At 49.7% G+C, this 14152-nt stretch overlaps 1 protein-coding gene across 5 annotated transcripts in view; it reads right to left on the reverse strand.

Moving 5' to 3' along the window:
* PDE4A (phosphodiesterase 4A) overlaps positions 1–14152 on the reverse strand; it is a 47248-nt gene that overhangs the window by 11167 nt on the left and 21929 nt on the right. For 4 of the 5 annotated variants that reach the window (XM_035702392.2, XM_025457498.3, XM_025457500.3 and 1 more), the window contains 5 exons: positions 5084–5275; positions 4196–4232; positions 4020–4090; positions 3225–3274; positions 2928–3040 (listed from right to left, as the gene is read on the reverse strand). In XM_035702392.2, coding sequence (XP_035558285.1) covers positions 2928–3040; positions 3225–3274; positions 4020–4090; positions 4196–4232; positions 5084–5275 — 463 coding nt within the window. Of the gene's footprint in view, positions 1–1012; positions 1429–2927; positions 3041–3224; positions 3275–4019; positions 4091–4195; positions 4233–5083; positions 5276–14152 lie in introns of those variants that run through there. The other variant, XM_025457503.3, reaches the window with a different exon arrangement.

Raw genomic sequence — 14152 nt, forward strand, 5'->3', positions numbered from 1 at the left:
AGGCATCCTGGCCCCCAGCTCCCAACCGCCCAGTTTGGAAGGAGAGAATACAGTGTTTCCTTTACAGGAGAGCATGCAAGTTCTGGGTGAAGAGAAGGTTTGGCAGGGGCAGGAGCGAATAGTGAGCTGAGGAAACCTTGTTGGGTCACCCAGGGGAGAGGGGTTCCCATCATAGCCCCCTCTCCCTCAACCTCAGAGGGCTGGATGGATGCACAGACGAATGGAGTATACCCAGAGCCAGGCTTAGAGGTCCCTCCTGGTCCCCCTGTGCCACTTCACACAAGCGTCTGCTGTGACATTGTGCATGCAGGAGAAAGGGCATTGGTTCCCCGCCCCCAAGCTCCACCAGAGCACCCCCAAAGCAGGAGCAGACTCTGTCCAGAAAGGCAGGAGGGACACTGGACAGGAAGGGTGAGCTCACACAGCCCACACCAGGATGGGGCACTTACTCCTCCCAGTGCTGCCAGAGACCCCAGTTGCACAGAAAGATACACAACCACACATAAGATGGACCCACAAAGTCACACAACCACACACAGAGTCACAGACTACCATCTTACACAGTTCCACACAGCCACAGACACGTAAATCAAAGGGCACAGACAATAAGGCAGTCACCGACACTTGGAGTCACATGCCCCAGAAAAATCACACAGCCCTGCGCTCACAACATGTCCCAACACACACCACCACAATCAGAGCCATATGATTGATCTCAGAGAGGGCCACATCATGACCCAGGCAAATCAGCATATGGTCAGACAGCCCCACACCACTGCAGACACACACACCGGCGAGTACTGACAGTCACACCCAGCAAGAGACCCACATCCCCAGCCATCCACTATCCCCGCCCAGCCCTGGGCCACACACAGAGACAGTCACAAGGTTTCATGTCCAGGCCACACACGTGCACAGCTGCACACACCAGCCCAGACCGGGGGCTGGAGGATCCAGAGTGGGAGGGCCAGGGCCCAGTCTCCTGCCCATCCTCCACTCCGAGTTCCCCTACCTGGTCCCACCAGCCCACCAGCCACGGCTTGGAGCAGGTCTCACAGAAGAAATCCACCAAGGGCATCTTGGAATCTTAGCCCCGCTCGGGGCTGCCGCACAGAGAGGCTGGGCTTGGGGAGTCCCGGGGTTAACAGCCACTGTGGGTGGGGGTGGGGGGGTTCTGGGCAGGTGGGCAGTGCAAGGGGGAGCCGCGGAGGGGCCTGGGCCGGCCCAGCAGGGCTGGGGGCTCCCCTCCCCTCCGCGCTCCCGACAGCAGCCCTGGTTACATGGTCTGCCAGCCCCCGGCCCTGGTGGGCCCCCCCGCGGCAGCGGCTGGAGGCGGCCTGGGACCCCTGCCCATGAGGGGGCAGGGCGAGGGTCCCGGGAGGTGGCTTCGGAGGCTCTCGGCTCCGTGTGTGCGCCTGTGTGTGCGTGTGCGTGCTCACTGCAGCACTGGCAGGCTGCATGCGACGTCAGGTGGTGCCGGGGGTGGGGGGGCATTAAAGGGGCATCAGTGCCCACGGGCCTAAGCCAGGATCCAGTGGGGGCTGCCAGGGATGGGCAGGGAGGCATGCACACCCTCCATGGACACACCCAGAGACAAAGACCCACACCCAGACACTCTACACATTCACAGACGCACAAACACTCTGAGACACACCTTCCACACCAACACACACACACAAACACACATCACACAGTCACAACTCTGATGTCCAACACATTTATAGGTATACAGTTGAGCTCACAGGATATACACACTTTCAGACACACCCCTTTCAAGAACACAGACTCACACCCAGACGTGGAGACACACACCTAGGAACAAACACCCAGATATGCTGGACATACTTCACATACACTCAACACACCCACAGACATACTTTCAAACAAACACAAATATGCACAAGCATACCCCCAGAAATCCACAAGGGCATGCTCATACTCACACCCACAAATACACACACACACCATCTCAGCAACACACCTGCAGGCCCACATTTAGAGACAGTCACATTCTCAGATGCTCAACACACCCTCAGAGACACAATCATCCTCAGACTCGAATGTTCCCAGACAAATCTCCACCCACAGGTGTATGCACCCCCCCAACACAGACACCTCCACCTGCATACTCATTTCCTGATAGACATCCTCCCACGAGGGCTACCACTGTGCTGCGCAACTCCAGGAAACATCATTCATAGTGCCCGCTTTCTGAATGGTGCCCTCTGGAGTTGTGCAGTATACAATCTACACAGCTGTACACAGAAGCCTTGTACCCTCCCCTGCAGCCCTGCAAGCACACGCGCACACACACACACACAGTCACAAACATGGAGATACACACTCAGATTCATACCCACACCGACTCACACTTGTAAATATACATATTCCTCTGGCACAAGCCCACACACTTACAGCCCAGTATAACTGCCTGTGCACACCCATACATCTTCCATAGGTACACATCTGCACATCACTCCTGACCTGATGTGCCCGCCTGAAACATCCCCTCACACCCCACCTTGTGTTCCAAATGTGTAGCCAACAAATTGACGGCCATACAGACCTAGTCACATATATGCTTGTAGACTCTAGCATAGGACAACCTCCCCCTGAGATGGTTGCCTTCATACAGATGTACAGACACCCACACCCACCCATACACCCAGCTAGCCCCACCCCTGGGAGAAGTCAAAATCCACAGGAATAGGCAGCCTAGGGGGTTGGCCCCACCTAGGGATGGACTCCCACCCCGTTGGCCCCATCTGCAAACTGGCTCTGCCCCCACTAGCTCCACCCCAGGCCCCACCCAGAAGTTAGTCCCACCCCAGGGGCCCCAGAGACTGGCCCCACCCCATGGATGGTCTCACCCAACATGGGTGGCCACCCCATCCTCAGGCCCGGCCTAGGGCCAGACACAGTCTCACCTTGTGAGAAGCCATCTCGCTCACGGAACGGTAGGTCTGCATGGTCTCCAGCTGCTCCAGACACCAGTCCAGCTCCTCCAATGTCTCCCGGGCCAATTGCTGACATGTCTCTTCTAGGGAAGGGGCAGCACGGGTGGTTAGCCAGGGGCCGCAGCCTGTGATGTTGAGGCTGCACCAGGTGAGAGGGGTGCTGGGAAAGGTTAAGACAGCCACCCCCAGGTGAGGGGCTCCCCCCCAAACACACACACACACTGGAGCACCAAGAGGGGCCCATTCCCACCCCCTGGGCTTTGTTACCTGACAGCGTGGCCTTGCAGACAGGGGTTGGGCCGCCCAGTGGGGACCGTCTGCAAAGAAATGGGGCTCCAACATCAGCCTGTGTGCCCAAGATTCCTGCCTCCCCCTTTGCATGAATAATGCCAGTTTTCCTTTTTCTGAGCGCTCAGTGTGTCCCATGTACTCAGCCTGCAGCCCCTCAGAAAGCCTCGTAAGAATCCATTTTATAGATGAGGAAATGGGCTCAAAGAAGTGAGGCCGCTGATCAGCGGTAGGGACTGGTCCTTCGTATCCAAAGTTCCTGCTTCCTTGACCATCTCTCCCCTAACTCCCAGAAGGGCCAGTAGTTCTCAGCCATGCTCCTGCTACCGCATAATAACCAATGCTATTTAGTGAGCTCTTAACTATGTGCTGGGCAATGTTCTCACACTTTCTAGGTATCATCTGCCAGACTCCCCACAGCAGCATATAATGGAGGTGCTATTAAATTCCCATTTTATGGAGGGGGTGCAAAGGTACCACAAGATGCCATTTGCCCAGAAAGTTGGTGTCAGGGCCAGGAGTGACCCCAAGGCTGGGATGACCAGCTACCCTTGGTCTCACCACTGTGTGTCTAGACCCCTTGGTCTTTGTTTTTAAAAGTTTCTGTCTTAGGCATTCAAATTGCAATGGTTTACTGGCTCAGAGGGAGCTGTGGCCTAAACCGAGGCTCAGAGAGGTGAAGTTCCTGCCTGAAGTCACACAGCAGAGCTAAGAGCTGAACCCAGGTGTGCTTTGCCTTGTGATTATAAGTGTTGGGGCCCAGCCTTGACTTACTTGTTGCTGGGAATGGGCACATTGGTCAGGAGTGAGAAGTTGCTGCGAACACTTCGGAGGCTGGCCAGCACCTGGAAGAGGGTGCAGCTGTGAGGACAGGCGGCTGGGGCTAGGTCCCTGTCCCCAAGGGTTGGGAAGTGTTGGAGTCCCTTCCCTCCTTAGGAGAGGGGTCTTACCTGGGCGAAAGGTGTCACAATGAGGTCCTCAGCGTGCCTGCAATCAAGGACAGGGGCAGGTCAGGACGCTCACAGGCCTGGGTGAAGAGGGGCTAGGGTGCCAGAGAAGCAATTCTCTAGAATGGACCCTCTGTGGGGGCTGGTGGGCTGGGAGGGGAGGCTCCAATAAGTCAGGGGAGAGGGAACTTATACCTCCCAAGGGTAGACCCCCTGCAGGGGCTGGTCCCGAAGGAAATGATGGGCAGGGAGAGGAGCTCAAGTGGGTGTTAGTGAGGGGTGTGCAGAGACAAAGGGGCCTGTCATAAATATATGGCCAAGGCTGAGCTTGGTGGGAGCAGTGGCTAGGAGGGGCAGCAGGAAGAAGTTAGGGGAGTGAGGTGGATGGGCAGGGCGAAGGGCTGGAGGATCCATTGAGAGGGGAGGGGGCTGAGCAGGTCTGGGGGTGCTCAGATCTCAACAGGTGGTCGTGACAAGGGGGGCTAGCTTAGGGAAATCTGGGGGAGGGGATGGAAGGGGGGCTGAGCCAAAGTGGACAATCTGTGGGAAGAAGTGGCAGCAGGGAGGGCCTCAGGTGGGGCCAAGCCCCAGTTACCAGTGGATAGAAGTGGGCTTGGGCAGGTTGGATGGGCAGGATTGCAGGGATGGGTGGAGGCTGGGCCTGAGCAGGGGCCCGGTGTAGCTAGGTAGGGAGCAGAGATGGGGTGCACACTCAAACATCACAGGGTGGACATGCTAGATAGGGACTGAGCCCTTGATGTGGGCAAGGAGGCTGTTTACTTTTCACTGGGAAGGAGAGGTGGCCCGGGGCTTGGGCAGTGTCCCCACTCCCTCCTGGTAAGGGCAGCTTGTGTTGGGAGCAGGCCTGGAGGGTGAGAATGGGGTGCTCACGCCTCGCTGGTGACTGACGAGTTCCGTGACATGGTTTTGGGGGACATGTCGTAGTCGCTGTCCGAACGGTACAGGAAGGACTCCCGGCGCTGGCTGGCAGCGGCCCCAGCATGCAGCACGAGGCCCGGGCTCGCCTGCGAGTCCAGGGGGCTGCGGCCAGGAGATGGTGTGGGCCCATTCTCTGCCTCGAAGCTGTAAGGGGATGGGCGGAAGAGGGGTCAGGGGGGCTGAGATGACCCTGGGGAGGTCAAGAGGAGTAAGGTGCCAAGGAAATTCCTGGCACAGATGCGGGGCAGATGGAAGACATTAAAGAGAGACAGTTACCCCCAAAAGAGATGGGAGATAGGGAGTTGCAGAGATCAAACAACTATTGGGCACCTTTGTGAGCCAGGCTCTGTTGAGGTGCCGGGGACACAGCAGTGACCAAGAGTAACCACCATCTATCCCTCACAGAGATGGCATGGGGAGGACCGGATTATAAACAGGTTAACCTAGCAGCAGTGCACACCCCAAAAGTGTGGTGGCCTTCTTGACTCTACTTTTCTCGATGCCCAAGTCTATTCAGAATCTGTCCACTTCTCACCTCCTCCTTGGTCAGCCCCCCACCCCCTCACCATTGCTTGCCTCTGTCCTGGTCCCAGGCTCCTGCCTTTGCCCCTCAGTCTGTTGCCCTCCACTGTGGCCAGAGGGAGGCTGTGAACACCTCCATCAGGCTACATCCTTCTGCTCAGATCTTTCTATAGCTCCCAGCTTACCCAGAGCAAAGGCAAAGTCCTCACTGTGGCCCACAAGGCCCTGCCCAATGGCCTCCCAGTCTACCCCTCACTCACGCTACCCCAGCCACAATGGCCTTCTTGCTGTTTCCTAAATATTCCAGATACATTCCTGCCTCAGGCCTTTGCAAGGCTATTTCCCCTGCCCAAATCCCCACTGGCTCCTCCTCCACTTCCTTCAGGCCTCAGCTCAAATGCCATCTTCTTAGGAGGCCTCATCTGACCAACACATCTAAGATCTGAATCTCTGCCCTAATAATTTATATTTCCCTTCCTTTATTTTTTTTAAGATTTTATTTATTCAGAGAGAGAGAGAGAGAGAGAGAGAGAGAGAGAGAGGCAGAGACACACATAGAGGGAGAAGCAGGCTCCATGCAGAGAGCCCGACATGGGACCCGATCCCAAGTCTCCAGGATCACACCCCGGGCTGAAGGCGGCGCTAAACTGCTGAACCACCTGGGCTGCCCTATTTCCCTTCCTTAAAAAAAAAAAGAAATAGTACTTATCTGACATATTCTATGTTTTACTTCTTTACTATTTGCCCTCCTTTCTACAACTTAGCTATGCAGAGCAAGGATTGTCTGCTTTGTTCACTGCTCTGTCCCTTGAGCCAAGAACATGGCCTGGCACACAGTGGATACCCAATAGATGTTTACTGGATAAATCATAAAATGTAATGAATAAATATACAAATTGGATTGTGCCATGCACAGAATTAAAACCAAGTGGGTATTGGGACGCCTGGGTGGCTCAGTGGTTGAGCATCTGCCTTTGACTCAGGGCATGATCCCAGGGTTTTGGGATCGAGTCCCATATTGGGCTCCTGCATGGAGCCTGCTTCTCCCTCTGCCTGTGTCTCTGCCTCTCTCTCTGTCTCTCATGAATAAATAAATAAAATATTAAAAAAAAAAACAAGTGGGTAGATGAAAGTTACTGGACAGGTGATTTTAGCTACTGTAGTTGAGCCAGGCCACTTTGAGGAGGTGACATTTGAGCAGGGTCTGAAAGATGAGAAGGAGCAGACCACTAATCAGGAGGTAGGAGAAAACACTCCTGGGGGTGGGGGTGGGGGGGGTGGGCAGCAAGTGTAAAAGCCCTGTGGCAGGATTTGGGTTTTGTTTGAGATGTGGCTAGAGTGGAAATACAAACAGACTGTAATGGAGACACAGCTAGAGAGAGAGGGGAGGATGGAGGAACCCTGGCCTGGGGACACTCAGGGTGGTGCCTAGCACAGAGCTCAGGAAACACTGGCAACTGTAAGTCAATCAGCCCCATACATGCCACTCAGGCAGTGGAATCAGCAAGGCAATCAATATGGAGAACCGAGGATGGGTGTGGGGAGCTATGTGCCTGCAGCATACTGTGTGGCCTTGGGAAGGCCACTGCCCTCTCTGGTCTGTTACCCTGTTGTTACAGTGACGGGAGTTAGAGTGGTCAGTTGACTTCAGGATATGCTCTGGTGGGTGCAAGAGGGTATGGGAATGAAATGGAATCCTCCCCTTTCCAATCCTACCTACAGAGAGTCAGTATAAGATTTTATCTGAATGGTCCTCTGCTAATGACTAAGTCTAAAATCTCTAAGAGTGGGATAGCCAAACCAGGATCCATATATTAGCCTTTTTTTCTGGACCAGCCTGGGGGTAGGGGTGCAGGAAGACACTGTGCTGATTCCATTTTACAGATGAAGAAACTAAGGTCAGAGAGGAGAATGATTAGCTCTGGGTCACATAGCAAGAGCATGGTGCGGTCAGAATTCAAACTCAAGTCCTGGAACTCCTCAGACCAAAATGTGAACTGGTGCCTTTTGCCTGCTTGAGCCCTGTTTGAGAACATTCCTGCCATCAAAGCAAATGTCCCCAGGGGCCAGGCAGCTGACACCACAGGTAGGTTGGTGCTGGGGGCCCTGAGCAACCAGCTATTCCAATTTTAGGAAAGAAGTCAGAAATTTTATTATCATTATTATTTTTTAAGTAGGCTCCATGCCCAAAGTGGAGTCCAACCCGGGCTTGAACTCATGACTCTGAGATCAAGACCTGAGCTGAGGGATCCCTGGGTGGCACAGCGGTTTGGCGCCCGCCTTTGGTCCAGGGCGCGATTCTGGAGACCCGGGATCGAATCCCACGTCGGGCTCCCGGTGCATGGAGCCTGCTTCTCCCTCTGCCTGTGTCTCTGCCTCTCTCTCTGTGTGACTATCATAAAAAAATTAAAAAAGAAGAAAAGACATTCAAAAAAAAAAAAAAAAAAAGACCTGAGCTGAGTTCAAGAGTTGGATGCTTAACTGATTGGGCCACCCAGGCTCCTGAGAAATCAGAAATTTTAAACAAAAATCCAAACTTCTTTTAAAAACAAACATCAAAAAAAATCTTAAAAACTGAAAACTTCTGCTCTGCAAAAGACACTGTCAAAAGAATAAAAAGACAAGCTTCATGCTAGGAAAAAATACATGACAAAGGATCTGTATCCAGACTATATAAAGAACTCTCAAAACTCAATAAAAAGAAGACAAGCAAAAAAAAAAAAAAAAAAAAAAAGAAGACAAGCAATTTAATTTAAAAATGAGCACAGGCTGGGCGCCTCGGTGGCTCAGTGGTTGAGCGTCCACCTTTGGCTCAGGTCGTGGTCCCGGGGTCCTGGGATCAGGTCCCACATTGGGCTCCCCGTGGGGAGCCTGCTTCTCTCTCTGTGTCTCTGCCTCTCTCTCTGTGACTCTCATGAATAAATAAAGTCTTTAAAAAAATGAGCAAAGGTCTGGACAGTTTGCCAGAGAAGATATACAGATGGCAAATAAGCATAGGAAACACCATTGCTCTTTAGGGAAATTCAAATTAAAACCAGGAACCATCCCTTCATCCCTATCAGCATGGTTCAAACAAAGAAACAAACAAGAACTGGCAATCCTGGCAAGTGGTGACAAGGATTTAGAGCAACTGGAACTCCCCTCATTCATTGCTGGAGGGAACGCCAAGTGGTACAGCCACTCTGGAAAGCATTTGGTCAGTTTCTTAAGAAATGAACCATACACTTACTGTGTGATCCAAAATCCACTCCTATGTTTACACCCAAGATAAGTGAAAATACGGTTGACCCTTGAACAAATGGGTTAGGGATGCTCCCCCCCATGAAGTTGAACATCCGCAGATAACTTTGTGGACTCCCCCCCAAAACTTGACTACTAACAGCCTACTTTTGACCAGAAACCTTACTAATAACATAAACAGTCGATTAACACATATTTTGCATAAGTATTACATACGGTATTCTTACAATAAAGTAAACTAGAGAAACTGTTATTTAGAAAATCATATGGGGGGGCACCTGTGTGGCTCAGTTGGTTGAGTAACTGACTTCGGCTCAGGTCATGATCTCAGGTTTCTGGGATCAAGCCCCGCATCAGGCTCCCTATTTTATATAGAGTCGGCTTATTCCTCTCCCTCTGCCGCTCCCCACCACTTGGGCTCTCTCGGTCTCTCTCTCAAATACATAAAATATTTTTCAAAAAAGAAAATCATAAAGAAAATTCATTTCCAGTCATGTTCTATATATATCGAGAAAAGTCTGCATCTAAGTGGACCCACACAGTTCAAAGTTATGTTGTCAAAGGGTCAACTGTATATGCTCATTCAAAAACCTGCAGATATGGGGTGCCTGGGTGGGTCAGTCAGTTAAGCATTTGCCTTTGGTTCAGCTCACGATCTCAGGGTCCTGGGGTCGAGCCCTGCATTGAGCTCTCCTCTTGGCAGGGAGTCTGCTTCTCTCCCTCTGCCCCTTCCCACCATTCATGCTCTCTCACTCTCTCTCTCAAATAAATAAAATCTTAAAAAAAAAAACAAACCTGCAGACAAATATTTATAATATTTAAGTTCTGCTCATAATCACCAAATACTGGAAACAACCAAAACAAATGAGCATCAACTGGTGAATGGATAATTTGTGGCAGATCCATACCATGGAATACTATCCAGCAATTTTTAAAATGGGGGGAGGGGCACCTGGGTGGCTCAGTTGGTTAAGCATCCAACTCTTGATCTCAGTTCAGGTCTTGATCTTGAGGTTGTGAGATCAGGCCCCCCACGTTGAGCCCAGTGCTGGGCATGGAGCCTACTTAAAAAAAATTTTTTTTGAACTACTGTGAAATAATAAGAAATATATATTTGGTCTCTGCCCTGGTTTCCTGTCACACAGTTCCCTAAAACCCTAGGAACCTCTGCAGTAAAAAGTGTCTTTGTATGCTAAGAGATGACTATCTGCGGGGGACACCTGGAGAGCCTCAAGATGGGGGGGGACTGCTTGCCTGGGGAGCCAACCATAGGATTAGGGCATTGGAACTTGCAATGCCCCCCCCCGCCCCCCGACCAGAAGGGAACAGAGCTGTAGGTTGAGTTAATCACCAATGGAATGGCCAATGATTTAATCAGATGTGCCTACTAAATGGAGCCTCTGTCAACATCTCTGAAAGTTCCTGGTTGCTAACACATCAGGTGCTGTGGGTGGTGGGAGGGTGGTGCACCTGGGGAGCGGCATGAAGCCCCATGCGCCTCCCCTTAGACCTTGCTCTATGCATTTCTTCCATATGGCTGTTTCTGAGTTGTATCTTTATAATAAACCAATAATCTTTTTTTAAAGATTATTTATTTATTTATTTGACACAGAGAACACAAGCAGGGTGGAGCTGCAGGCAGTGACAGTGAAGCAGGCTCTGAGTGGGCCTGAGCCATGTGGGGCTCAATCCCAGGACCCCAGGACCACGACCTGAGCCAAAGGCAGATGCCCAACCAACTGAGCCACCCAGGCACCCAATGAACCAGTCACCTAGTAAGTGCACTGTACTCCTAAGTTCTGTGACCAGCTCTAGGAAATCAGCTGAACCTGAGGCAGGAGTCCTTAGAACCTTGAGGTATAGCTGGTTGGTCAGAAGCACAGGTAACACTCTAGACTTGAGACTTAATCTAAAGTCGGGGCAGTCTTACGGGACTGAGCCCTTAACCTGGGGGATCTATACTAAATCCAGGCAGTTAGTGTCAGAACTGAATCAGGATGTAGTTCACCCAGCTGGTGTCACAAAGAGTTGTTGCAGGGAAGGGGGGGCGCGCGGAAGGCTGGGAAACCACATGCATTTGGTATCAGAAATGAAGAGTCAGCAAGAACGGAAAGAAACAGCAGTTTCCTTTTTAACTACTGATGCACAAAACAACTTGAGTGAGTCTCGGATGAATTTTGGGAAGAGAAAGCCAGCAGTGGGGATTACCTGTGTCAAAACACAGAACTGACTAATAAATGAATCTAGCATGGTTGCAAGATACAAAGTCACAAAAATTGGTTGTTTTTCCTTCTGTACACTAACAATGAACAATCCCAAAAGAATATTAGGAAAACAATTTCAGGTACAATAGCATCAAAACGAATAAGATGCTTAGGAATAAACTCAACCAAGGGAACAAAAGTTCATGAAAAACAGGAATGCCTGGGTGGCTCAGGGGTTGAGCATCTGCATTTAGCTCAGGGCGTGATCTCGGGGACCTGGGATCAAGTCCTACACCTGGCTCCCCGCAGGAGAGAGAGCCTCTCTCTCCCTCTCCCTCTCTCTGTCTCATGAATAAATAAAATCTTTTTTTTAATTTTTATTTATTTATGATAGTCACAGAGAGAGAGAGAGAGGCAGAGACACAGGCAGAGGAAGAAGCAGGCTCCATGCACCGGGAGCCCGACGTGGGATTCGATCCCGGGTCTCCAGGATCGCGCCCTGGGCCAAAGGCAGGCGCCAAACCGCTGCGCCACCCAGGGATCCCAATAAAATCTTTTTTAAATAAGTGCATGGAAAACAAAAATGTTGCCGGATGAAATTAAAGAAGGAACAAATAAATTAAAAGACATCCTGTATTCAAGAATGAGAAGACAGGACGCCTGGGTGGCTCAGTGGTTGAGTGTCTGCCCTTGACTCGGGATATGATTCCACAGTCCCAGGATCAAGTCCCATATCAGGCTCCCTGCATGGAGCCTGCTCCTCCTTCTGCCTAAGTCTCTGCCTCTCTCTCTCTCTGTGTCTCTCATGAATAAATAAATAAAATCTTAAAAACAAAAAAAAAAGAATCTTGAAAGGGAAGAACAAAGTTGGAAGATTCACACTTCCTAATTTCAAAACTTACTACAAAGCTACAGTAATCAAAACAGTGTGGTGGTGGCATAAAGACAGAGTCACAGACCAATGAGATAGAGTAAAGAGCCCCAAAATAAACCCTCACGTATATTGTCAAATGATTTTCAACAAGGGCACTAAGACCATTCAATAGGCAACAGACAGTCTCTTGAACAAATGGTGCTGGCAAAACCGGTTATCCATATGCAAAAGGATAAAGGAGGGATCCCTGGGTGGCGCAGCGGTTGGGCGCCTGCCTTTGGCCCAGGGCGCGATCCCGGAGACCCGGAATCGAATCCCACGTCGGGCTCCCGGTGCATGGAGCCTGCTTCTCCCTCTGCCTGTGTCTCTGCCTCTCTCTCTCTGTATGACTATCATAAATAAATAAATAATTTAAAAAAAAAAAAAAACAAAAAAAAAAAAAAAAAAAAAGGATAAAGGATAAAGGTGGATTCTTACCTCACACCATACACAAAAGTAACCCAAAATGGATCAAAGACCTAAATGTAAGAACTAAAAACTATAAAACTCTTAGGAGCTTCATGAAATTGGACTTGGCAAGGATTCCTTGGATATGACACCAAAAGCACAGGCAACAAAAGACAAAATAAGCAGCACCTCATCAAAATTAAAAGTTTTTTGCATCAGAGGGCACTATCCAAAGAGTAAAAGGCAATCCGCAGAATGGGAGAAAATTTTTGCAAATCACATATCTGATAAGAGAGTAATACCTAGAATATATAAAGAGCTAAAACTCAACCAACAACAAAATACAAACAACCCAATTAAAAAGTGGGCAAAGGACTTAAATAAACATTTCTCCAGAGAGGTTATGGGCATACTTCAGAGATATTGCAGGCTTGGTTCTAGACCACTGTAATAAAGAGTGTCAGATAGATGTTTTCTTTTTTTTTTTTTTTTAAGATTTTTTATTTATTTATTCATGACAGTCACAGAGAGAGAGAGAGAGGCAGAGACACAGGCAGAGGAAGAAGCAGGCTCCATGCACCGGGAGCCCGACGTGGGATTCGATCCCGGGTCTCCAGGATCGCGCCCTGGGCCAAAGGCAGGCGCCAAACCGCTGCGCCACCCAGGGATCCCCAGATGTTTTCTTTTTCCCATACATATAAAGGTTATGTTTACACTACACTGTGATCTGTTAAGTGTGCAGTAGCATTATGTCTAAAAAGTTCATCTTAATTGAAAAATACTGCTAAAAAATGCTATCATCAGAGCTTTCAGTGAGTCACTGGTCAGTTTGCCATAACAAATATAATAATGAAAAAGTGAAATATTGCAAGCATTAGCAAAATGTGACACAGAGACACGAAATGAGCAAATGCTACTGGGAAAATGATACTGATGGATAGACTTGCTTGATGCAGGTTTGCTACAAACCTTCAATTTGTAAAAACCACAATATTTGTGAGGCACAATAAAGCAAAGCACAATAAATAAAGTATGTGTGCATACGGATGGACAATCAGCACATGAGATGATGTTCAACACCATTAGTCATTAGGGAAATGCGTATCAAAGGTGCAATGAGATATCACCGCACACTCACTAGAATGGCTATTTTCTTTTATCTATCTATCTATCTATCTATCTATTTATTTATTTATTTATTTATTTATTTTTAAAGATTTTATTTTATTTATTTATTCATGAGAAACACAGAGAGAGCCAGAGACACAGGCAGAAGGAGAACCAGGCTCCTTGCAGGGAGCCTGATGTGGGACTTGATCCCAGATCCCAGATCCCGGGATCACACCTGAGCCAAAGGCAGATGCTCAACCGCTGAGCCAGCCACCCAGGTGTCCCTTTTTTCTTTTTTAAAGAGGGGCTCTTGGCTGGCTGAGTCAGTAGAACACAGCAATTCTTTTTTTTTTTTTTTTTTTTTTTTAGATTTTCTTTATTTATTCATGAGAGACACAGAAAAAGGCAGAGACACAGGCAGAGGGAGAAGCAAGCTCCCCGTGGGGAGCTCAATACAGAACTCGATCTCAGGACCCTGGGATCATGCCCTGAGCCAAAGGCAGATGCTCCTACTGAGCCACCCAGGGGCCCCAGAACATGTGACTCTTCATCTTGGGGTTATAAATTTGAGCCCTACGTTGTATGTAGAGATTACTTAAAAATAAAATCTTAAGGGGCACCTGG

Source organism: Canis lupus, chromosome 20 (assembly GCF_003254725.2).
Source record: "Canis lupus dingo isolate Sandy chromosome 20, ASM325472v2, whole genome shotgun sequence".
NCBI classification, from domain to species: domain Eukaryota; kingdom Metazoa; phylum Chordata; class Mammalia; order Carnivora; family Canidae; genus Canis; species Canis lupus.